The 26,810-nt window shown below is 40.7% G+C and overlaps 2 protein-coding genes across 4 annotated transcripts; both read left to right on the plus strand.

The window, feature by feature from the left end:
- Positions 1-377: 377 nt before the first annotated feature.
- Positions 378-11,711, plus strand: si:dkey-222b8.4 (uncharacterized protein KIAA0895). The gene is made up of 7 exons (XM_034601196.1): positions 378-676; positions 1,425-2,098; positions 4,648-4,791; positions 6,528-6,660; positions 6,963-7,268; positions 7,449-7,546; positions 9,373-11,711. The coding sequence occupies exons 1-7, from the start codon at positions 652-654 to the stop codon at positions 9,529-9,531; spliced, it is 1,539 nt and encodes a 512-aa protein (XP_034457087.1). The 5' UTR covers positions 378-651; the 3' UTR covers positions 9,532-11,711.
- A 2,817-nt stretch (positions 11,712-14,528) lies between these two features.
- LOC117771133 (syntaxin-12-like) lies at positions 14,529-26,168 on the plus strand. 3 transcript variants are annotated; one of them, XM_034601229.1, is made up of 10 exons: positions 14,529-14,669; positions 15,383-15,522; positions 18,294-18,363; positions 19,916-20,015; positions 21,846-21,983; positions 22,151-22,194; positions 23,037-23,142; positions 23,284-23,356; positions 25,131-25,213; positions 25,302-26,168. In XM_034601229.1, the coding sequence occupies exons 2-10, from the start codon at positions 15,423-15,425 to the stop codon at positions 25,392-25,394; spliced, it is 807 nt and encodes a 268-aa protein (XP_034457120.1). In that variant the 5' UTR covers positions 14,529-14,669; positions 15,383-15,422; the 3' UTR covers positions 25,395-26,168. The 3 variants fall into 3 exon arrangements, with proteins under 3 accessions (XP_034457120.1, XP_034457121.1, XP_034457122.1); XM_034601230.1 differs by having other exon boundaries at positions 14,539-14,665; XM_034601231.1 differs by having other exon boundaries at positions 14,615-14,694.
- Positions 26,169-26,810: the final 642 nt, after the last annotated feature.

The raw sequence follows: 26,810 nt of genomic DNA on the forward strand, positions 1-26,810 counted from the left end.
CTTGCTATTATTTGAATGTAACTATTGCACGGCTGAGCTGACCGGCTTCTTCTTGTCCAGCATCATTGTACAGTTGACCCTGTGTTCATTTGCATATGACAAATAAAACTTGAACGTTAACGGTTGGGCCGTTAATAGTTGGGAGGAGCAACCTTCATAAAGAAAACTACAATCATGGCGTCTAGGAACAATGCCTGAGTATGATCCAAAGTAGGATTAAATTTAATCCACTTGAAATATGTGTATGTCTGTATGCATGTATCTTCGACCATTTAAGACCGTGCAAGGATATTTTTTGTCTAAATGGTCTTAACTGATCCTATTCACAGAAGGACTTCATTTCCCATCAGCGTCCGTGTGTGTTGCGTAGGCAACAGCGGAACCATGGAAACAGAGCAGTCAGTGCAGAGACAGCTCAGATCTCTCAGTCGTCCGTCGGACTGGATGAACAGTGTCCGCTCAGTCCTTCTCCACTGACATGCTTCACCAACGTATTTCTGCGTGTCGAAATACGTAGTTACGACAGGCAACTCGCTTCCTTCGTTGGATTTCTCTTTGGTCCTCATTATCCGGCTAATTTAGCTCGTTGAACTTTGCTAAGTAACGTTATCATTCTTCAAACAGCGCTGCTAAGGTTGAGCCTCACGGAGGATGCTGGAGTCAATAAAAGTAACAGGTAACGCTTGTGTGTTTGCTTCTCTTGTTTCCCTCTGACTGTAGCTGCTCTGCTTAACGGATTAACGACATATCAGGGGCATTCACGTTAACTACTGAATCATATCAGTGTGGTTAAACGTGTGACGTGAGAATAGACTGTCACATCAGCTACGAGCTGAGTGATCGGTTGCCCATCTGATGTGTTAGGTAACTATTCGATTGGGTGGCTGAGCACATAGCAAAGAGTCCGAGTTGTACTCGCCCTCAGCTCTTCCACTCATGTCATCGCTGTGCTGCTGTGCTCATTAGTGGATTCTGCCTCAGTGCTCCTGTCCGATGTGAGGCTGCCCTCAGCCTGAGGATGTACCAGGTTTCCTCAGTAGAGCTCTCACGACTCTTGTACTGTCTCTGGAGATATGATGATAGGAATATTCTCTGTGACGGCAGTATACTGACTTGTGATACAGACTAAACACAAGTCCAGGATAAGTCAATTTAGGTCTGTTCGAGTAAAATCACATCATTATGCTTGAAGCAAAATGGGGAGAGAGAGACTGTTTATCATACTCATTATAAGTTCTTGTATCCGTATCTTTATCACCTTGTTTTAGCTTGGCACTGGAATAAATCTAATTTTATCCTGGCTTGATTAGAGGATTAGTCTATCTAGCTATCCATAAAAGGTCTGCACGTGAAGGTGAATCTGAAGTAATCAGTAGACATACACACTGTCCTCACTTAATGGTTTCTCATGTTATTCATTTCAGAAAGACTTCACTGGCCAGAAGTAGAAATGTCCAAAAAGTACATTTTAAACTCTACTGACAAGGCACTGAGTCCAAGCCATGTCTGCCTGGAGAAGATGCCATCCAGTGTCCTCAAAGACCTCTTCAGCACTGGCTCCAGCAGCTCATGCATACGGCTGCAGGCGGAGGAGGAAGAGTGGGAGAGCCCAAAACAGTCTCTGTACAAGAAGCCCAAAACATCAGTGAAATGTGCTGCCACACTTGGTAAAAGGAACCATCCAGGCATGGGTTTTAAAAAGGTGCGTGCTCAAGAAGGTTGTGGTAAACCTGCAAAGACAAGTTGTGTCATCTCAGGCACCAACTCTAGTTTTTCTAAACCAACACGGAGTATCGCAGTAGTGGGCAGCACTATGAGCCTCACCCCTCGCACAGTCCCAAAACTCAGGAAGATGTGGGTCCCCAATTCGCCTCGCACCAAACTTCGATCATTGCATAAAGCAGCTTTTGCGGGGGAAGTGGAAAATGCCAAGAAAATCTGCCTCCTTACAGCAATCAAGCCTTCTAATGTGGAGAAAGAGAAGGTCAAGTTTTTTAAGTCTGACTTCAACTACAATCCCCAGTTTGAGTACAGCAACCCCATCTCTCCTCTTGTCCTGGCACGGCATAATAATTCCTCAGATCGCTTCCTGACACAGGTAAGGAGTTTCCACCAAATGCGTTTTAGAACAATTACATTTTTCAGTTTGGTTCACTTGTTTGCACACAGTTAAGAGCAAAACCATCTGCAACTAGAATAGCACTCAGCAAAGCTGAACCTCTGAATGTGGTCTGATCATTTGGATCTCCTGATCCAGATCTCCAGAGCTGTCTACCTGTGATTGGGTCACCTGCAACAGATATCAGGTCTGAACAAGGCCTTTGTTACTTGATTGTATAATAAAACGAAAGGGAAAAGTTGCCTGCTTGCATGCTGAAGAAAGGAGAGTACTCTGACCAGAAGCAGTGACAGGTCATTAACCTAATCTACAACAATGCCCATAGTGCATGAGGTTGGTGCTGAGCCAAGTCAAGCTGGATACAGCATCACAGAGACCTGCTGCTGGAGCTATTGAATGACAAATTAGAGTTGATGGAAAGTGGCTGGGATGAATTAGTTCAGGAAACAAATGTGAAAGCCTTTGTGTCTCAAATCAACATTTACAACATGACTTCATGTTCAGTGAACAATACTTAAGTTGTAGAAGAAACACAATACTCTCAAAACCATATTTTGTACTTTCAGAATTCAACATTGGGTTCACCCCACTAATGTATAGGTATATTTTTTTTTTTGTATTGGAAAACAGTCTGGTGGTGTTGAATTGCAGGCTCTCTCAACAATACCACTTTGTGAGCTGAACAGGAAATGTGTGAGTGAGCTGAATAGGAAATGCAGTAAGACAATCCTGTGGAGGATGATCGTGTTCTTCTGTCTGCCCTATTTTGTCATGTTTTCTTCCTCTCTGCTGAATTCTAAAAGTTGACTGTCACTTTAATCCCATTTGTCTTATAGTATGATATATATTGTATGTGTAATGATAATACAAAATAATTGTAATGATTGTATTCAATGTGAAGCAAATATATATTTATAAAGAATCACAACTTCCAAAACATCAACGATTTAATTTGTGTCTTAGACTTGTGAAATTCTAGGCAATCTGATAAACATAATTTTTTTGGCATGGCTTCATAATGGATAAATGTTCAAAATCCCTTTGCCAGGTTTCTATCGCAAACAAAAAAGTATTTTTAGATGGAATAATAATGTCAGCTATGGAGAGAGCATTTACCGGCACCATCCTGAGAGCTGTAAAGACCTTGTTCTTTTCTGAAGGAAACATGGAGAAGTCTGAGCAGTTTATGGAGGGGAAATTAAGGGCTGGAGACAGGAGAATATAACGTATCCAACCATAGAGGGTGGTCATTCCATGAATCAGCAGGAAAAGCCAAGGCAAGAGTCATTAGAAACGTTTGGGGGACATTTATCAGGCACTATTTTCTCAACAGTTCTCTGAGGCGTCATCTTCACCTGGATTCTAGCCTTTCCTCCTCTCTTCCTCTGGTGTCTGCTGGAACTTTGTTGGTGGAGACCACTGCAGAGAACACCATGGGCAGGCACATATGGAGGAAACAAAGACTGTATAATATCAACTAATGGAAATAGAGCACAATGATCCACCATAGATGAGGTGATATACAGATGAGTCTGGTGATTGTACATGTGAGCAGCAAGTTCATCATTAACATACAATAAAGCAAAGCAACACTGGATACATCAAACCAGAGGATGTCACACCTTTTTAAAGCCCTATGAGACAAATTGTGATTTGTGAATATGGGCTATATATGGGCTGATTGATTGAAGAACGATAGCTTGTAAAGGTGGATTGATATGAGAGCTCCTTCAGCTGGAGAAAGTATTTATCCAGACCGAGATCCAGACTGATAAATTGGCCATGCTGATGAATTTACTGATATGATGTTAGTAAAGTCATTCTTGTATTGGGGTATTTGTTGGTCATGTTAGAAAAAAAATTGCAGAAGATTAATGCCAAACAGTGGAAACAGTGTCTCCATTACATAGTGGGACCATCATAGAGCACTGATAATACAGACCAATGATGCAGACTCTCAAAGATATACTGTATATTAATATTAGACTCAAAGATCCAGTGTTGGTCAGGCTCAAATTATTATGCTCGAGGACAAGGTTAATCAGGCAATCATCATTTTAAGAGTGATAAAAAAAAAACTTGAACTGTTAAGAAGTAGAAGCATAACAATAGAGACACGGATTGGACTGTGACCAACTGTAATACCTTGGGAAACTTCAATGGATGAGCCCTATGAGACAGATTGTGATTCGTGAATATGGGCTATACAAATATAATTTGATTGATTGATAAGGATATACCAGTCAGGACCTATCTACATGTCCTAATTGGCCTGTAAAAAATATCACAGTTTAACGATCTGTTTTTTCTTCATAATAAGTTGTTAGACTAACTAGTGGTTTGTTTAATGTCTATGACTAATTATTTCTTCTCTGTTTAACTTTGTTTTAGTGATGTTTTTGCAGTTGTCTTTAATTACCACTTTGGAGCACCACAGTGGAAAATCCTGCATGTTCTAAGCATCAGCAACAGGACATTAGTCATTAGTCATGACAGCTTGTACATAATGAGTTTCTCATCTTTTACAGGCAGTCCACATCATGGAGCTTGCACTGCAGCGATATGGCAGCTATGAGAAGTTTGAGCAGGTCACTGGGGGTAATCTCCTCACCAAGAGTCGCATCTGGCACAATGTCAAGAAATACATGGAGAAGGAAGGCTGTGTGGGGGAGGTGAGAGAATACATGATTTGGGTATAAGAAGAAAGAGAGTGTTTGCAGCAAAATCTCGTGTTTTTGTGGCTTTGATTATTTTCCGTGTGATTAAAAATACAGTAAAAGGTAAAAGAGAAGATGATGTGAAGCCTGGTGTATTACTGTGGCCTCTGCAGTCTGTGTCATGGTGGATTTGTACATCATCATGACACGGCAGCAGACAAGAGGGCATCAAAATGAATGTGCTTCAGGGCAAAGTGAGACATGGCAAAAGCCGCCACACACTCAGGTCATCAAAACCAGTTTGCTTTCGTGTTTATGTAACTAACAACCAACGTTACATCACCCAGTTAATAAGGTTTTACTGGACATATCACATTATAGGTTCACACACGTCTGGGGATACTTGGCAAATTCCTTTTATGTTCAAACAGACCAGACAGCAGAAAGAAAATTCAAGTGAGTGAAAGGAATAAAAAACAAAAAACGTAGGTGTATGTGACAAAAACAGATATATTTCAATGCATTCAAATCAAAAAAATGTACAGAGTTATTTTGTATTTAAAACTTTTGGATTGTGGTCAACCAAGGACAGAGTCTTAGGGCATTAGATCAAGCTGGGTCCCATACAGGCTTCCTGTGATTGGGTTTTTTGTCTCATCTTTCCTTTGCCCTTTCCTCTCATTGTGTCCTCTCTGCTCTCTCCTAATGTGCCCCCCCATGAGCTCTGTCGTCCATCCCTAGACCCTCCTTCCTCTTTGTCTGTGGAGATAAACAAACACACACTCAATGAGTTATTTTAACACTTACCGATTAGGGCTTACTGCTACGTCTAACTAAACACCCAATATCAAAAGTGACATTGTCAAAGCTCTTGCATAACAAATAATATCAACAATTCTTATGCCTCCGCGCCGGCGACATCCAGTGGTCATCAGTACATATGTACATCTGTCTGTCCCATTCTCGTGAATGCTAAATCTCAAGGACCCCTTGAGGGAACTTCTTCAAATTCAGTTGGACTCAAAGAAGAAGTGATTAGATTTAGGTGGTCTAAGGTCAAGGTCACTGTGGCCTCACAAAGCATAGTTTTTCCTTGTGAAGGTATATATCTCCTTTCACATTTGGGACACACATTCACTTGGACTCAAGGATTAACTGATTAGATTTGAATGCCTGGAGTTTGATGGTCTAGGTCACAATGACCTCATGTTCCTGTGAATGTGATATATCAGGACTGCTTGTAGGGTATTTATTCTGGCACAATTCACTTTGACTCATGGATGACCTGATTAGAATTAGGTGGTCAAAGGTCAAGGGTCACTGTGACCTCTGAAACACCATGCCTTGCGAATGTAATATAATCAGGAACAGCTCAAGGAAATTCTTTCAAATTTGACATGCGTGCTCACTTGGACGCACTGATTAACTGATTCGATTTCAGTGGTCACAGTGACCTTATATGAATCAGAAAGAAACTGCACTGATTGGAGGAGGCATACAACCACAGTGCGGAAATTGTAGTTGTTGCTAACACAAGTGGGTGTCAGTTTGATAGACATGATAGACATTGATCGACATTTATTTGTGTTTATAATCCATTAATTACAATATAAGTCAGTAATATAAGATTCTGTAACTCTGTTACCACTCACTCATGGAAACAGTTGTCATTTAACACTCATTTTGTGGAGCCTGGGTTCTAATTAATATAGTTCTCTAATGTGGATGTTCTATCTCTGTTGTGTTGATAGATAGTTGTCCAGGTGACAGATGACCTCCTGTCCAGAGCCTCCATGACAGTCGTGAACAGCAGACCTACACTTACCATCAACATCTCCACTGCGCGGGAGCACTGGCTGGAGGGCATGCTGAGGCATGAGATTGGTGGGTACAATAGTTTATGCAAGAATTTTATTTTGTGCTTTTTTTTTATCCATTTAGGTCACCAGCTAAATGGAAAATCATTTACATTTGAATTTATTGCAGTTTATCAAAGGATAACCTCCCTAATCACAGGTCTGATTTGCGCCATTCCGGTCTTTGCTAAATGACTATGTTATTGATTTATTGAGCCAATATATCAGCAGATCACGGCAAAGATCTAATTGATTTTTGCTACTAATAAAAATGGCTTGAATGTGAACTTGAATATATTTGTGTAAATTGTCCTTATCCTGTTCCATCAGGCACACATTATTTCCGTGGAATCAACAACTGCCACCAGCCGTGGAGCAGCAGTGTGGGAAGGAAAAAGCACAACCTGAAGCCCCTGAATCCGACAGAGGAGGGCCTGGCTAGCATCCACAGTGTGCTGTTCAGGAAAGACCCCACTCTGTGGCGTGCTGCCCTACTCTACTACACTGTCTACCAGGCCAGCCACATGTCCTTCTCTCAGCTCTTCCACAACCTGGGACGCTTCGTCCAGGACCCCAACACCCGTTGGGACTACTGTGTCAGGGCCAAGAGAGGCCAGACCGATACAGCACAGCCAGGTTAATCACTGAACAGTAACTGAGATTCATGCATCTAATGTTGGGCTTGATTACGTTTCTAATTTAGATTCACACAACGTTCACACATGATATATTCAAAATAACCTTTAAAATATGAATATGAACCTTTTAAAATGTATATTTGTCATCTTCACACTTCATTCATTTCTCACATTGCAGGGTGCTTCAGTAAAGACCAGGTCTACCTTGATGGCATCCTGAAGATCCTGAGATACAGAGACAAGATCAACTTCCCACTGCTGATGGCTCTAGGAAAGGTGAGGCATCTCAACTATCTCTGTTATTGATCGTGGGTGATCGGACTTACACCAGGTGGATGCTGCTCCTTGACAATTTTTCTTTTTTTCTTCAATCAGTCACTGGATCAATTCAAATGTCCACCCTCCAGATTTGTGGACCAAATCTTTGCAGACTTCTGTTACCCCTTTTCCTCCAAAGCCAACTGAGTTCTAGTGCTGGGCTGGTGCTGGTTCGGAGCTGGTTCAACTTGCAGCCAGTTATTTTTCCCATGGGCTAGAGCCGCCTTAGAGCCACATCATGTGTTAACATGAACATCACTGTCTACGTCTTAACGCCTCAACTGTATAAATGAACCCACAAACTGGCACTTATGACATATTATATTAAAAAACATGTATCCATTGATTCAGTCCAACCTCATTCCCCTCGCTCTCTTGCCTGCGCTGACACACACACGCACACACACACAGACTCAGCTGACGTCTCTGACCCGCTACAGTTTAAACATTGATTTGTTTGAAATTACTGTCACATTATCAACCCTGATCACTACATAATGATCGTCACTTAATTCCTTTATTTGGTAATATTTTTTTCATAGCTGTCTGCATTCTATCTCTTATTCCCTACAAACAGCCTACGTCAGCGGCTTGTATTTACTTATAGACCAGCAATGAGTTGGTGCGAGCCTGGAACCAGTTTTTCTGGCCAAGAGCCAGTTCTTTGGCCATCGAAATACTGGTTCCGGATTCCGGACTGCCTCCAACCTGGTCCTGGAACTGCCTAGGCGGAAAAGGGGTATGTGACACATATTATATGTTCTAGAGGTCTATGAATCATCCACTTATCCATAAATGTGGTCAGGTCTGAAAAATGTGGGGCCACATCCTTCAAAGGACAGCGTACAAAGGTGTGGCCTTCAGAAGATATACACAACTGGTGTGCTGAGCTGGTGCCTCCTCCCCAAATGAGAGAAGGTGGCCCAGATGTTTTCCCTGGGCATCCCACGTTTTCCCCAGACTAGTTGGGAGGATGTGATAATGTCATCCCTGTATTGTGTTCACTGACCGCCCTGTGGTCCTTTCAGCTGGACAAGTCTGGAATACTGACATGCTTTCCACTACTTGAACCATTTCAATGGTGCACTCAGTTTGAAGGAACATGTCATGTCAAGGCCCTGTAGGCATTCACAGCTCAAAGAGTGCCTAGACATTCTGCAAAGGAAAAGCATTCCACCCACTTTTATCCATGATCTCAGTTCATAATATAGACATAATAAGTCCAAGTTAGAGTTTAGATTTGCTGGTACATCAGAAATCAGATTCATTTCCTTCTTCACCATGACAGTCTGCAACATTTGCATAACTGCTGACACGACACCAATCTGTTGATATCACGCTATCTGACCCTTTCTCCTGAGCAAGATCCATCAACTTTGAACACAACAACCTACAAAGTGGTACATAACAGTGCACTTGTTCCTGTGATACCTTCCACAGAAGTTCAGATGTAGAGTAAAATATAAAGACAGCAGGGTTTATTGGAGCTTCCCTAACCTCTCTCAAGAGGAATCAGAACATTTCCTTATGCTTCAGAAGAGTTGAATCCACTGATGATAATAAAACTATGTTATAGCTAGGGATGTTGAACACGAAGAACTGAACATGCTTGTTGTAAAATCAGTCCAGTTTTACAACACCAGCGGTTTGAGCAGTTAAGACACAAAATAGTCCTCAACAAATAATTACAATATACAAAAACCTGGAGTCTGACATTGAAATGATTTTGTACATCCATTTAAAAGGTTTCTTAAACCGTTGCCATTGTTTTTCTGTGGGCTCAGGTGTCATTCGAAGATCTGGACCGCCTGAAAGCAGTGGCTCAGATGGAGAACATCCGCATCCCTCACTTCATGCAGGACCAGGCGAGGTATGCAGAGCAACTGACCAAAATCATGATGGTCAACCAGCTGACTGACGAGGAGCTCAAGACCATCATCTGAGCCTGTTTCATTTTGCCTGCACAATCCTGATCAGGCCTGAATAAATGCTGTCAAACTGCTGTCAGCTGTCACCTGCATGCCCCTAAAACCACATACACATGTGCATGGTCGAAGTGCGTGACTTGTTCTGGATGCTATATTGTATGTAGTGCAGACTTGTGTTCGATTTTCTCATAATTAAACATAGGTTTTTACCCAAGAATTCCTCCACTGGTGCAGTAGATCACCCAAGAATCATTACAGTGTGTTGTGTTTAGGGCTGAATGAAAATCAGGAATGTGAACATTTGATATATAACATTGCCAATACAATACCTGTATTACTTCATTCATACAAAAATGATACATTTTACTTTACTTTATCTTTCTATGAAATTACCAGCCAACTATGTTTCTTTCTTGACGGTTTCTGATGCTCTATTTGGTTTGTGTAGTAGTTTACAAATTAGTTTTTATATTATATAAAAAACCTAAATATGAGCCTAGCTGATGCTGGGTTTTTTGGCTGGTTAATGATTTTTCAGAACTGGTTTGTAAGACATGCTGTCTGATAACACCAGAGATCAAAGGCAGTGTAGTATTTCCTGAAAAGCCTGTTGTCATAAAGTTGGGGGACATAAGACCCAGTTGAGCAACAAATTAACAAAGAGGGTTAGAGAGAGGGAGGTTTATTCCCTGACTGCCTCCTCACCTGCTTTCCAAAAGCTATCCTACCATCCAGCAGTTTAAAATGAGTATTAAACCCAAATTCCACTTAAATTGATATTTGATATTCTCATACACACAACACACAACAAATATACATCACATGAACAGGGGAATCCCTCAGTTGTGACTTGCAAGTGCTTTGTGGTGGAATATGTATATTATGGAGAGATTTTTTGTTATTTAACATATTTTAGGATTTCCAATCTCAAGTTTCTTGCTATATCTTGGCCAAAATATACCAATACAGATACCAATAAAGGGCTGTCACTCTTTAGTTTTCCAAATGTAAACCACCCTTAAAACATGGTAAATAATACAACAGCCCATGTCTTGCTCTAGTTTGTTTGTTCTAGGGCCAACGGTTTCACAGGGAGTGACTCACATGCACTAACAGGCACAACACACATGCATATGAATGTGCTCCTGGAGCAGCCACTAAATCAGAGATGCTTGCGAAAGAAGAAGTGTGACTTTTCTCTGCTCAGGTTACCATTACTCCATTGCATCTTTCAAGATAATCTAGTTATATGTTCTTTCAAATTGTGTAACCATAACACCATAGATGAAAATGCAGCTGCCTTTTTTGTTTGTTTCTGGTTGAAAAGTCAGTTGCATTTGAATTAATTTGAAGAAAACAGATGCTAATTGTTCAAATTCCAAGTTTAAAGAAGTAACAGCCCTATAATACAAATGTATCTGTCTATATCAATGATAAGCTAATAAGACTTGATGTGACAATGTATATCTGCTGTAATCTTAATACTGTCCCCAAGCTTTTTAACCTGACAGTGAAATTCCTAAATAGCTGAATGCTTAAATGTTTGTGGACTCTTGTGTGTGAATATGGTGAAATGTGACATATGAAACATCCATGAGTTTTCGCTTCACCTAACACTAAGATATGGATTATTTGTCTCGCCTGCAAGTGTACTTACCTACAGTAGTGTTCTGTATCTATCTCTGGGGTGAAGATGAACACTTTCTTGCACTTAGTTTTCTGTTGTGGTGTATGTAGTGTTGGGATTTAAAACTGACAGTTGTTGCTCGAGAGAATGACGGTGAAAGCAGGGTGGTGCAGCACTGTAACATACAGGATTGCTTATTAAAGCAGAACCTGTCGAGCACCGTTCTGGTGAAACTGTTTGTGTAGTTTTGAATGTGTGTTCAGTGAAGCCCTAGTTGTCTAATTGCACTGACTTGAAGCCCTGTTAGACTATTTGCACTTTCTTACCTTGGATCTACTTTTTCAACCGCACTGATGTATGCAGCTACAGACTGATCTGTTTGATGCCTTGTGGATTTACTGTAACACCCGAAGTGTAATCATTTTATGTTGCTAATACCAAGGATGACCTGATGCAAGGATGAAGCTCTTAAAGACCTCTTAAATGGTACAGTTTAATACCATGGCATTTCTATGGGTTGTTTTCTATTTGAAGGATTTTTTGTCATATGAGTAAATAGAATCTACAAATAAAATGGTTCCCCGGCATAACCCACTCCCCACCCTGTCCCTCGTGTATTTGGGCGCTTTGCCTCTCCCAAATTAATTGTGTGCTCCTTTTTCATTTGTACATCTGATAATTAAGAGTTACCAGATAGTTTGCTCATTGGAAGCCATTGTGAATCCAAAGCAAGAGATCTCAACCAAATACATGAGTAGCTTTCTGACAGAGAAAGACAGATGGAAAAGACAAAAATAAATAAATTACAGAAGTAAAAACTTCACATGATAATCAATAGATAGCATTAAGTTGACCTGAGTCGATAAAGCACAGTAAAGCACAGCAGAAAATGATCAGAATCCTAGATCAGGTGTTTACAGGCAACTGCAATAAAAGTACCAATACAAACATGTACAAATTACAAACAAGTAATTGTATTTCAAAGCCTGTTAAAGTGCTGAGGTAAAGATCACCAAAATATCTTTCAAGTTATCAAGAGTACTTGTCTTGAAGTAAAGTGGCTCCTGAGGCTGATGCACTGTTATAATGATATGACATTAAATGGATTGTTCATACATGCATCAACACCCTAACAGCATTACTGATATGGTTGTATCTGCTTGACGTGACTCACATCTTATACAGTTTGATAGTATAGTCCTCCAAAGGGCCACGTGAATTTGCCACATGAATCGGTGGGGTAGTGAAATGATTGCTGCGAGCAGAAGAAGATAACACAAAGTTTTGCTAAACAAATCTGGTTCGTCAATCTTTTTGTGAATTACTGGATATTTACCTCTGTGAGCAGTAACAGTATTTAAATGAAACCATGTGAAATTTTCATAAAGGAAATATCTCAGATGGTACCAACATCTCATAGACATCTGAAAACGAACATGTATTGCACTGAAGTATAGCAGCTAAAATGAAAATACTCAAGTGAATACCTCAAAATTCCACTGAGGTAGTATTCCATCAAATCAATTTCAATCAGCAGTGAAACCAGGATGTGGTGTTTCATTAACACAATACTCCAAAACAAAAGATAAGTCCAGATTTCAGGTCCCTTCCAACATATAATAAATTTTAGGGGCCAATAGATGAATAACAGTAGATAAAAATTTTTTCAGCCCATGTATTTTGAGGGAAGCGTTAGGTGCAAAGACTGCTTGCTGGATTTCAGGGATGATGAATGAAAGAAATTGGGAATCCTTGCCCATATGCAGCAAAGGAGGAATTTCCAGGTGCCTTTCAGTTCCTGGGTATAATTTTGTGTCCAGTAATTGTGGCCATCTGGGCATTTGACATGATGAGAGTTGATCCCATAAAAATCTGTTTTAATGGTTTGGTTATTTGGAAAATGTATTGCAAGAACATTTAAAAACCTAGTTCCAGTCCAATGTATTTTATCTATCTAGTGTTGGCATAGGCTTCAGTTGCTCAGGTTTACGTGAATAGAATACCAAATGGATTTTAAAAATGGATCTGCTTGCCAATATGGTCGAGGCCCATTTCATAATAAGCATAATGCTAAGGCTAAATTTCAGGAGCCCTTTTCGGTGTCAGAGATCAACTGCAGTAAACTATACTGTGTCACAACACGCTGCTGGCTTCCTCAAACCCTGTCCAGAGGTGTCACACTTGCCATTCACCAGGGTCTGGTTTCCCTGGGAAACTGGAAACCACTGAGTGTCAGAGTGGTGACTGATAACTACACGCAGTGACATGCCAGACAAGGGATATCGGTCTACACATCAGGCCTCACTCTCCCACCTCCTCACACTTGTACCTGGTGTGATGAACACAATGTGCACAAAACATAATGCAATGCAGATCACTTGGCTGTTGTGAAATGGCGCCACACCTCCCTATTTGACATTTGTTACAATGAGAATAATGAGAGTGATAATGTTGTAATAATGTTATTTATTAATGATGATGATGATGATGATGATGATGATGATGATGATGATGATGATGATGATGATAAATAATAATAATAATATTGATAATAATTATTATTATTATAGCAGTCTAGACCTATAGCAGAATAACTAAGGGATGGTTCAGGACTCACCTGATCCAGCCTTAACAATAGGTTTTTATCAAAAATGAACATTTAAGTTCAACCCTAAATGTTGAGATGGTGTCTTCCTCCCGAACCCAGAGTGGGAGCTGGTTCCACAGGAGAGGAGCCTGCTAGCTGAAGGTTCTACCTCCTGTTATGGAAGTCTTCTGGAAGCTGGTGAAAGGAGAACTCAGGCAGCAGCTGATGTCTTGTGCAGAAGATTTTAATGTAGACTTGATGCATCAAGGAGACCAGGAGGTGAAACAATATACAAACACTAACAGTAACATGAGCAATTGTCATGAAGATGTCTCCCACAGCATCTGCATATATCTCCCTCTACTTGCGTCACCCATTCTAACAGCACCTCCATGAATGGCTAGAATTGCCGTCACTCTCTATGTTACATGTAGGTGTTCACATCCTATTGGATAGTTAAGTCTAAAGTATGTAATCCTAAATCACATTGTGTCCTTACGTCTTGTTACTGATAAAATACGCAAAAGAGTTGAAGTTGGTGCCTCTCTGTCTGGCCCATCTGAGTTAGATATGAAAGTCCCTCAACGTAGACACTACAATGTACTGTTGGTTGGCCCTTTATCTATAACCTGACCTTGGGTGGAGAGAGAGACGTGAAGGCACAGTACTTGGCTTTAGGGAGAACAGAGGGTTGGCAGGTTGTTTAGTCACAGGATCCAAAAGGGGGTGACCTACATTTATTTATCAGTGTTCTGACTGCACGCCATGACGCCACAGGCTCCCACACAGGAGATGGCGCTATAAGCCTTTGAAGTTGTTGCGAGATTTGCCAACAAAAAGAAGAAGAAGGTGACGTCACAGACCAGGAACAGCACTGTATCAGCGGCAGAAAGGAAAACAGTTCGCCTCTGTGTTCATCCGAAACAGACAATTCAGCAAGTATTACATTGTTTTTTTAATTAAGGTGTGCTGTCCATTGAGTGTGTCTCTTAATAGGTGATGATCAAGCGTGGCTGTTTCAGGAAAATCCGTTCATCACAAGCAACTGAAACAGAACAAGCTAACGTCAGTTAGCTACAAAGCTAACAGCTGTGCAGATCAGGTCTGCACTCCCTCCCGTGACTTTCTGTAGCTAAACCCAGTGGGATGACGGAAGATAATTCATGCGTGGACCAGACTTGTGTATACAAACCGTGTGAACAACACGTTCTCACGGGGTTTCAACAGATATCACTGGTCTGATGCGATCCTTGAGCTGAAATGATCCGACTTCTGTAGGCTAGCTTGTTAGCTAGCTAGCAGTTGTTACTCAGACTGAGTCACGGAAATGTATGTAGGTCGATCTCTAGGGTCAATAAAACAATGAAGTCATCATTATTGTGTAACCGTAAGCAGACTCTGTGATCCATAGCAAGAGTGACTAAGCTAATCTGCTCATATGTGAACAGCTAAGTGTGTTAACCCAACGTTAACTGAAAAACCCTGGGTCAGGATGTGAGTTTACACCAGGTGTTCTGATGCTCTTTGGTCATTTCTGGCCCCACACTGTCACTGCCATTGCTTTGCCTTTATAAAGTCCTCCAGCAGAGATGACAGTTGTAAAGTAACACATGTGAATGGTTTCTAATAACAATGTGTTTCTCCGTCTGCAGATAAAATTCAACTCCAAAGGCGAAGCTCATTTTAGCAGACATGTCTTACGGCAAAGCAGAGAGCTACCGCTCTGTCCCACAGGACTTCAACACCATCATACAGACATGCAGTTCCAACATCCAGAAGATCACACAGAACAGTAAGTGTCCCTTTGCTGAAGCGCTCACTCACTTACCAGCTCTGGTGATATGTTGGAGAAATCTGTGTCAGCCTGCTGTGCTGAACTTGTTAGTGTTTTAACCAATCATATTGGTTGATTGTGGTCAACTGTGTCTCTTATCTTCAAACAAATGTTTCAAATAGGTGTTCATGAAGATCAGATTTGTTGATCATCAGTATCAATTTGATACCAGATAAGTCTGGGCAATAGAGGAAGTGTTCATCATACCTTTTTGTTAATTTTGTTAGATATTAGATTCAATACAGATGTTTTGTCAACACTTCAGTGATTTAAAATGCTTCCAAAGCCAATTTCTCAACCTTCAAATCTTTAAGAAGCCTCAAGTGCACTTTGTATAAGTATGGTACAGGCTTTGCCAGACTTTGTGTGGCGGTTCACTCATTATTCATAAGAATATGGATGTGAACCAGACTGTACCTCAACCAGGTCACAAAGATGCCCATCACATTAATTAAAAAAAAAAGTCTGTTTGGTTTTAGAGTGGCACAGGAGTGCAGTATTTAGCACTGTGGCTTCACAGTGGTGGATCAAGAACCTTCCTGCGTAGTGGACTTTGCCTGCTCTCCTTTTGCCTGAGTGGGTTTCCCCTTGGTGTTTCAGCTTCTTCCTACAGTCCAAAGACATTGGGTTAATTGGTGACTCTAAATTGACTGTAAATGTGAGCAGATGTTAGTCTCTGTATGTCAGCTCTGTGATAGACTGGTGACCTGTCCAGGATGTACAGGTCCCAGTCCTCCCCATTCCGCATGCCAAAGTGTCCTTGAGCAAGATACGGAACCCCAAATTGCCCTTTCACATAGATACAAGTACTACTCATAGATGCACTGTATGAATGTGTTTGTGTGAGTGGGTACTGTGAAGCGCTTTGAGTGGTCATCAAGACTAGAAAAGCGCTATATAAATACAGACCTCAGATCTTGATTGAGGTCTGTAGATTGCCTAATATCAGCTGTGATTGGCTCCAGCTCCCAACGACCCTCAAAAGGATAAGCAGCTTGTCTGATGACTGATTTATGTATTCAATAAATAGAGAATATGTCTGGACATTCAGTTGTCTGTTCTACTGTAGTGTGCTCATTCTCAATCTACAAGTCTGGGGATGGATATGTGACACTGGAATAATAAACTGAAGACTTTCTGGTTAAACATCATAAGAACAACATGAGACAAGAGTTCAGAGTTTCTGCTTTAATTTCCTTGTGTTTTCATCTAAATGTGTTCAACAGGTCCTGATCTGTTGAACACATTTATTCCGACATTTTTAACCAGACCACCGATTATTTAGATGTGAATGAAAAGGAACAGATCATCTTAATAAAAATAAAAATGTATATTTGGTTGAATAACCATTATTTGTAATTAGTGCATCAAAACTATCACTTATTGTTATCTTTATCATTTATGTAGTTTCTCTTTTACTGCTGCCTCGTTTACTTCATGTTTGTTTCAGGTGGTTTACGTCTGTGGGGAACAGGATCTGGTCATTGACTTGATCAGTCTTAAACCTTCCACTTCTCTCTGATGTGTCTCGTTGTGTTCAGGGTCAGGGTGCTACAGGATAAAATAAGGAAGATTTCTCTGTATACTGGGAGAGAAATTGTTTTGTTTCTGCAGATGTCGGAATTTATTCTGATGCTGCCAATAGACTTCAGTCATTAAAGATGATTGAACCTGTTCGAAAAGCAGCCATGACACCACCACAGAGCTTGTTCTTCTGTATTATGAGCAGATCCTTTTTACAGATGACTTTACAACAGGTCTTTTACACACGTTCACTAACTGATGATGGAGCAGTGAACTCTGAACTCTACTTCAGGACATTCCAAATGGTTATAAAGTCTGTATACAGTGTTTCAGTCTCACAATGTCTCTGCTCTTCTCCCAGACATCTCTCTGTAAACTAAAACCAAGAGCACACACTCAGAGCTATTTCATGTTTGAACAAGGAATGTAAACGGCTCAGTCAGTCACATGTTCCAATAGTTTTGGGTTCAAACAAAAGGTGCTTTGTCCTGAGTTGTTGACTAGCTGACATTCTAAACTCTTGTTTTCATATTCATCTTTTGATCTTACATCCAAAAGATCTACATACAGTCCCTTCAATAAGTATTGGAGCAGTGTGCTCTGTATTGAGAAAGGCCATAGGCCTCGAGGATTAATGGATTCAATTCTTGTGGTCAGAAGTTAAAGTGCAAGGCACTAATTCTTCAGTCTGACTATGTAGTTCACTATTACTATCCCCTACGAATAAGCATGACCTGAGTGTGGCTCAGGACATAGAGTGGGTTGTCATTTAATCAGAAAGTCCTGGTTCTCTGGTTCTCTAGGAGTTGTACATGTATTCATAAGCAACTGGTCTTGCTTGAGTTTCTTGAAGACATGTCAAGAGGCTTCTTCGGTTTTTTTAATCAGTTGCCTTCATACAATTCCTGGATAACCACTTTGACTTGGATTACTGAACATCTTTATAGACAGAGTCATAGGTTCAATCCCTGTCCACCAGTCCATATGTCAAAAGAGGTGCAAGACACTGGACCCCTGATGCTGTCAGTGTGTGACTTTTATTTATAAGGAAGCACGGTATGAAGAAGGAATGTGACATATGTTGTTAATACTAGAAAAGTGCTTTATTAATGAAGTCCATGTACTTGCAATCTAGGGACAGCGTGTACATTTGTTTTTTCATCACAAACACTGAGACTTATCACCAAGTTTTTTTCCCTTGACAGCTGCTCAGATCAAATCCATGGTGAACCAGGTGGGGACCAGACAGGACACCAGTGAACTCCAGGATCGTCTGTATGTATCAAATCATGGACTCCCTCTCTCTTTTTGACACACACACACACACACACATACACACATAAGGTCGCACACAGACATACTGTCCCCTTTGGATAGTCACTTTGTCCCAGTGGCCTCTGCTGTCCAACAGGAAATGTGTTTAAGCGAGGTCCTGCCACTGCATAATAATAACACCGCTGCTCCAGGATCAGACAGATGCTCATTAAGGGTCCGGTCTGTGTCAGAGTCTCTGTCGGAGTCTGTTTCCTCCTCACTCCCCTGACCTGCACTCACTTTACACTTTAAAATTAAACGCCATCACTGATCACAAGTTATTAGGACACGTACAGGACTGACGTTGACTTTGTGTTTGTTTGATTCTCTAGAGTGTATGAGACACACGTTAAAACACACCGTGCAGGCATTTCCCTGCTTCACACAACACGGGACGTAACGTGACGCGCACAGTCAGGACATCAGAGTTAAAGTGATGGAACGATACGGAGTCATGATCCGACATCATCGATTAATAACTAAATACATGTGATTTTTAGTTAACGTGTGAGGAGGTACAGAGACGAGCACACAATCACACACACTCTCCTACCGACAGAAGTTTGACGACTGTCATAGACTTGTTGTTGTTGAATTTTGTACCATCCTCACACATTACTGTGTATGGCACTATATATTATGTATATTGTATATTACACATTATATCTACAAGAGAATAGTGCCTGTCTAATTCCACACACACACTCCCTTCTCTCTCTAAGCAGTACCCAAGGTCAGGTTATAGATAAAGGGCCAACCAACAGTACATTGTAGTGTCTACGTTGAGGGACTTTCATATCTAACTCAGATGGACCAGACAGAGAGGCACCAACTTCAACTCTTTTGCGTATTTTATCAGTAACAAGACGTAAGGACACAATGTGATTTAGGATTACATACTTTAGACTTAACTATCCAATAGGATGCAAACACCTTCATGTACCATAGAGAGTGACAGCAATTCTAGCCATTCATGGATGTGCTGTTAGAATGGGTGACGCAAGTAGAGGAAGATGTATGCAGATGCTGTGGGAGACATCTTCATGACAATTGCTCATGTTACTCTGTTAGTGTTTGTATATTGTTCCACATCCTGGTCTCCTTGATGCATCAAGTCTACATTAAAATCTTCTGCATAAGACATCAGCTGCTGCCTGATTTCTCCTTTCACCAGCTTCCAGAAAACTTCCATAACAGTTATAGTCTGATTTTATGAATTGAAAACCTTATTTTGTAAATTATGACACACTTGTAATGACAGTAACAGTCTATAATACTTTTTAAAGCACTTTCTAAATAAAAACGGAGTTCATGTTTGTCTGACTGATTTTATTAATTGATGAAAAAGCCGCCATGTGCAGTAATATAGAAAATTGTGGATGTGATACATTGAAATGCATCGTTGTGAATCGAATCGTTGACTGCTGAATCGTTATCGAATCGTGAGGCTAGTGGAGATGCACACCTCTATTGACTAGTAGGGTTTAAATCTAAAATGCTTGTATCTCCACAGGCAGCAGATACAACACTATACCAATCAATTGGCAAAAGAAACCAACAAGCACCTGAAAGACTTGGGATCAGTCCCTTTGCCCTTGTCACCCTCAGAGCAGGTAAGTGTCACTCTTCATTTGTCACTAGCATAAGGAGCAAAAAATATAAAGTGTTGGACTCAAGTTCTACATGTTACTGTACAATCAGGCTTATATTAACAATAGATGAAAATCTTAACAAAACTGCAAATTCATAATTAAAATACAACCACACCAACCTCCACAACTCAGCCTTTGTAATGTAACAGCAGAGAAGTAGATGCCACTTAAACATGTGCTAAGAGCAAAGTCCCTGTGTGGTTCTGACTAACAGCCTGTAAACTGCAATCAAAGTCTGTCTTGACACATCAGCAGCCACACTTTAATACCTCAGCAATGTGCCTCTGGTTAGGTTTTTTTCTAATACAGAGGCTTTAAAAAAACATTAAATACACATTGCACAATTTGTTTATTATAAAGAGATTAAATATACTAAGCTTCAAAAGGGAAGGAAGATGCCCTCAGAGAAAAATCTACATGTAAAAGTGTAAACATAAATAAATGAAGTATATATTCCGTTTATGAGTAAGAGCCCAATTACAGTTCGTCCTTTCTTTTTGTTGAATCGGTAGTTTTGATTCTGAAATGAATTGTGAGATTCCCACCTCTAACCTCTTGCATGTAATTCTGATGAATGCTCAGGTCCAACAACTGTTAAATGATGTAACCGTTGTGATTTAATTCTGTTATTCTGCCTGTCTCTTAAATCCCATTTACTGACAACCATCGTTTTTAATTTGTAGTTTGTTTTTTCAACAATTTTCAAAAACAAAATTTGTTTCATAGCTATATTTTTGTATTATTCCTGGTTTTACCTCTGGTGATCGTGTACCTAAAAAGTCTCTGTAAGAATTAGGGTTTGGTATCGTTTTGGTCTTTTCTGATAGTGGTGCTAAATTGCTACTTTTTAAAATGGTTCCAATACTGAAACGGTACCAAAATGTATTTATCATGGCTCCCCGCCGGCAACAGTCACTGGCTGAAGGCATTATGTTTTTGGGTTGTCCATTCATTCCATTCTTGTGAATGCAATATATCTCAAGAATGCCTTGAGGGAATTTCTTCAAATCAGGCACAATTATTCACTTGGACTCACGGATTAACTGATTACAATTTTGGTGGTAAAAATCCAAGGTCACGGTGGCCTCACAAAACATTTTTTTGGTCTCTTAAACATAAGGGAATTTCTCCACATTTTGACCAGTTGTCACTTGGACGCAAAGATGACCTGAAAGTTTTCAGTGGACAAAGGTCACAGTAATCTCATATGAATCTGAAATTTGGTTTATGTAGACTGAATAATACAAATAAAACTAAACCTCACTACAATATTTTAACACTAAATAACAGTTTCAGTGTGTAATACATTAATATACTCCAGCTCCAAACATGTCATCAATTGTCCTCCCCACTGCTAGAGTCAGGGCTGCCACACTGCCGGCAGATGTGCTTGACGTGGGGTCAAGTCAGTTAAACACGGTGCATCCCTCTGCTTTTAAATGCATCCCATGTGCTGCCAGGTGTCTCATTAAGTTTGTTGTGGTTCACATTTCTTCTCTCGGTTTATTGGTGGATTGCAAACAACAAGGTGCACACCGCCACCAACCCTACAAGCTGTTGCTCTGAGGTCCAGTAATTACCGGCCGTGTAGGAAGCTGTGCCACAATTGGTACCAGATTTCAGTAGCCAGTCCTTTAGTGGTTACAAGAGACTACGGTCTCTTTATCACTGGAAAAAATACAAATAGTTCAGCATTTTTTATTAATTCAGCTTCTCAAACATCTTTGAGATCGTCCATGTCTTTCCAACTGGTCTCATACTGTATGTGTCCCTCTACTCTGTGATGTCCAGAGGCAGCAAAAGATCCAGAGGGACCGGCTGATGAATGATTTCTCAGCTGCTCTCAACAACTTCCAAGCAATCCAGCGGCGTGCAGCAGAGAGGGAAAAGGAGTCGGTAGCCAGGGCGAGGGCTGGATCCCGTCTGTCAGTAAGTAGGAGTCAGTGGTGGTTTCATACCACAGGAGGGCAGATGAAGAATTCCCCTAACTGCATTCATGACAGGAGTGAAGAAACATCAGATTCTAGTGACCCATGTCTTGATCTGTGTTTTACTCAATGGACTTTGACATTAATGGCTTTTCTTTTCTCTCTCAGGCTGAGGACAGTTCTCGAGATGAAAAACTGGTATCTTTTGATAAGTAAGTAACTTGACATTCAGTCAGAGTTTCATTGTCAGGCAGTTTGGGGGATATGGAACTTTGCTAGGTGATTCACTGAAGCCCAAGTTGTTTAGATTGAACTAGAATAGCACCTAGAAGAGTCCTTACCTCCACCGTTTCATGGTAATCTTTCCAGTAGTTTACTGCTGACTAACAGACAAACAAACAAATGCTGATGAAAACAACCTCTTGGGTGGAGATAATATATTAAGAATTTCCATCTCCAAACAGAGAAACCTAGCATCTCTCAGTGTATCTAGACTGTGGTGACCGCCATTTTCTTATTTGTTCTGCCACAATTTCATATGGAACAAAACAAATCCACACTTCTCACAACAACAACGCTATTTGGCATTGCAGTTCTGTCTCTCACGTGAGAACATGTCCATCACTCTTTAGTCTGTGTTCCTGTCACTCTGAATCTGTTGTGGGTGACAGACCTTTGACCATAGATAACTGCCATAGATTAAATTAATTCTAATCTAATGTATTATATTACTTTGCAGTTAGTATTGGCTGGTGGCTGCTCCCTCCTGCTGGGCTAAACTGAAATAAAATACAATTCTTGACTTAGTTTCTGTGATGTGGTTTATTGTAAATGTGGCATGGAAAATTCATGTCAAATAATAAATGAATCTGTTAATCAACTTGGCTATTAAAGACAAGAAATGAAATCATTGTGCTTAAAACAAATGTTTTTCACTGCAAACATGATTCATACTTGCGCAGAAGAAAACAAGACTGAAAACAATGTACAACAGTAAGAACGATCAGCTTTAGTTTTTGGACAAAATGTTTGTGTCTTTCCTGTTTGTAATAAGCCAAGAGGACTGGGGTCAGATGACTACCCAGGCAGAGGAGGCAGCGATCACAGAGGAGGATCTGGAGCTCATCAAGGAGAGAGAAACCAACATCAGACAGCTGGAGGTCTGTTTGCATAGCATTTCTAATATTGATCAGGACACAGTGGAACACAATCATGTCTACAGGCTTATTTTAAAATCCACTGTGATGCCGTCGGACCACATACAACTGCCTCAACTGATTTGAGCTTTTTGTCTGTTTCAGTCTGACATCATGGATGTAAACCAGATCTTCAAGGACTTGGCAGTGATGATCCATGATCAGGGAGAAATGATAGGTGAGTAGCGCTGTGGTTGATGCTATCTGTGGATCGCGAAGTTCAAAATGTAATTTTATGCTACAGACTAAAATATCTAATTTAACGCAAGTATTCTAACCCTTGGTTATGACAATCGTAGTGGTGCGCTGATGCATTCTACTCCTTTCAATCGGTCTTGAGATGCTTCTACAACTTGACTGGAGTTTATCTGTTCTTTACTGAATTTCTTCCAGTTGATGGTGTATGTCTGAGTAAATTCCAAACCAGGACTTTCCATAGACCTCTGACACAGGATTTTGTCAGGACACAGGCCACCATACAATAACATCTGTAGCAATGAAATCTGTAACAGTGCCCAGGAGCAGGGCTCCATTAGTTCTCTTCCTGTATCTGGTCATCATAACGTGCCATAACGTGTTATTGGGAACTAGATGCCCTGTGCAGACTAATAGCCAAGAACCCAGTTGTGCTGAAGGAGACCCCATGGTCAGATGCCTGTTAGAAAAATATGAAATAATTCTGAGTGGAAACATTCTCCTGAGTGCTCAGAATCCTGGCAGAAGGACTACATTTCAGACAATGACATGAAGCATCCTGCCAAGAAGACACGGGAGTGGTTCCAGAAAATGTCTATAAAGTCCAGTGGTCCAGCCAGACTCTGGACCTGAACCCAGTAGAGCATCTCTGAAAATGTCTGTGCACATCCAACCTGAGCTTGAATTATTCTGCCAAGATGAATGGGAGGAACTTAACCGAGAAAACGTTATGCTCTCACTGCTGCTATAGGTGAAGGGTCTGAGTACTTGGCATATTTCAGTTTGTAACTTGTAAACCACTGAGGAGTATTGAATATAGATGAGACAAATATACTGGATCAATTTTCTAATGAGACTGAAACAAAATGGGAAAAAAAGTCAGAAATGTTTCTGTATTAATTGTATACAACAATATGACCATATACAGAGAGTATAGTGTATGTGTGTGTAGTTAATTATACAGAACTTTCACAGTTTTGAGCATGCTCAGACCTCAGAGTTCAAATTGAATGTAGTTTCTCCTCTAGTCTAAGGAAACTAAAACAACATTTTATGGTCTTGATCGTTGTTCAAACAAACCAACAGTGACTGTTGGGAGGAGACAGGATGTGAAGAACGGACCACCCGTATAAAGTTTACATATAAAACTGCTTCACCATATTTTAGCCTTAGCTTTTTACAGATTTTCCGAACTTTACTGTAACTAGAGCCGTTGTGTCATGACCTGCGCAGGCACTCCGGAGAATAGGGTCCGGACTTTCTCCGCAGTTTGCTTTACACACATGCACGATGCAGCACGAGATTCTCCACTCACAACAGCAACAAATATTCTGCACGATTCAGATGAGGGTGGTGCAGCAGGCAGAATGTGATGTATTAAATCTGCTGCAGAGATCACTTATTTTATTTACCACTTTGACTATTGCATTGGCTCTTACCACCACAAACTCCCTTTACTTCTTTGTCTGTGTCTTCTGTGTGTATGCCACCATTTCCTTGTTTTTTTTCCCCGTTGGAAACGTCATCAAAACCCTCCATTTGTGCTTGGTGAATGCTGCAGAGGATCTCCTGCTGTGTTCTCACATCAGCTCCGGCTCACTTTGTACCAGGGGGCCAGGCAGAGAAAGTCTGCAGAAACTCCAGAGGCTCTCATTCGGACATTTGCGTTCTCGCATACCTCCTCAGGAGTTCAGTGCATGTCTGAAAGCAGCTTTAATTAGCTTTCAGCTCACCTTTCTCTATGTCCTGCCCTGCAGATAGCATCGAGGCAAACGTGGAAAATGCTGAAGTTCACGTAGAACGAGGAACAGAGCAGCTCCAGAGAGCCAGTTACTACCAGGTGAGTGTGCAGCAGCTGTCAGTCCTGAGTGCTGTCAGTCAGTGAGGTCCCTGCCACTAACCCTCTAGTCTGTGCTTCTTTATCACAGCAAAAGTCCCGGAAGAAGATGTGCATCCTTGCAATGGTTGGTTCCATCGTACTTGTCATACTTGGCATTATCATCTGGCAAGCTGCGAAGTGAGTCGACCGCACAACTTGTGTGACACTTCTATATTTAACTGTGCCCCCTCTCACCTGCAAATACCTGCTTGGAATGATGAAAAGAGGCTGATCAGTATGTTAAGTTCAGTAGAGTAAATTTCTGCAGTGGGCTGGTCATTGAGGAAAAACATACTGTCGTCACCCGATCAAGCCTGTTTCTGTAACATAGCTGAACAAAATTGAAACCGAGAAGATGAGGTGGTGTAGGGGAGCGATTTAAGACCTGATATTCCTTCATTTGCGTCATTCATTTCTTATTTACTGCACTAACACTAGCTGTCACTGTATATCTGTATGTCACTGTATATAAAAATGTTATTTGGAATTTCAGACATCGGCATAATAACAATAAAAAATACAGCTTGTCAAAGTAAAACCCATGGTTTTAAGGGTTGTAAATGATTATTTGTCACCTGTTGTTGTGCTACCTGCCGATGTAGAGTATGTGCAGGGTCACAGGCTCTGCTATGACTCTTGGCCTTCACACTAACATTACATGGGACTATTATGACACTGGTGGAGAAGGCATATGTGATTGTACTATACATGTTGTAAAATGAAAACTTAAACTGATAACCAATATAAATTAACCCCTGGTCTGTAAATATCACAGAGTGCTGCATTATATTCTGCTAAAAACCTTCTGGGTGATAATGACAGTGTTTAAAAAATGAAAGTCTTCAAACAAAACATATTTAAATGAATTTCTATGACTCCTGGTATTATGCATAATAAATGTTTTAAACTCTTTTAACACGTCTCTGGACCGCGTCATCAGTTTTTCCCCTCCAAGTGTTAAAATGTTGGTCCAGTGCTTTTCCTCAGGGAAGTCGAGGCCTTTGCTTGGCCGGAAATCTTTGGAAGTTTGATCTTAATGATTCTGATAAAAGGTAAACCATAATTCATTTTGATGAGGATTTTATTTTTGTGATCTCTGCCATTATTTCTGTCAGTTATGATAATGTTTAACTCAAAGAGAGATACACATCAGGGCTGTCACTTTTTATTTGAAATTTAAACACATATTCAAACTTGACAGGAATAGTTTGTATAGGACCTGTGTTTGAGTTCAAAATGTACAGCCTAGAAGCCCATCAGACCGCCTGGTATAGTTTGCCTTTTGATCCAGCAGAGAGCGACCACTGTTTGACACAGAGCTTGACCCATTGCCTGCCAGTTATGTTGTTTTCCAATGAAAATGGATGACGCTAGTAAGCAAAGCTGGCCTGAGCGGAACAATCATGACACCCGTGCTTTAAGAGGCGTCCTGTTAATGTATTTTGGGTTCTATACAACGTAAATAGCAAAGTAGCCATCAAAGCTGAGGCTGTTTGTCGTCTTTTGACTGCCTAAAACCACCTTATCTGTGGGCTCACCTGTTAGCAGCAGCAGAGTA

The sequence above is a fragment of the Hippoglossus hippoglossus genome, chromosome 11 (assembly GCF_009819705.1).
Source record: "Hippoglossus hippoglossus isolate fHipHip1 chromosome 11, fHipHip1.pri, whole genome shotgun sequence".
NCBI lineage: Eukaryota > Metazoa > Chordata > Actinopteri > Pleuronectiformes > Pleuronectidae > Hippoglossus > Hippoglossus hippoglossus.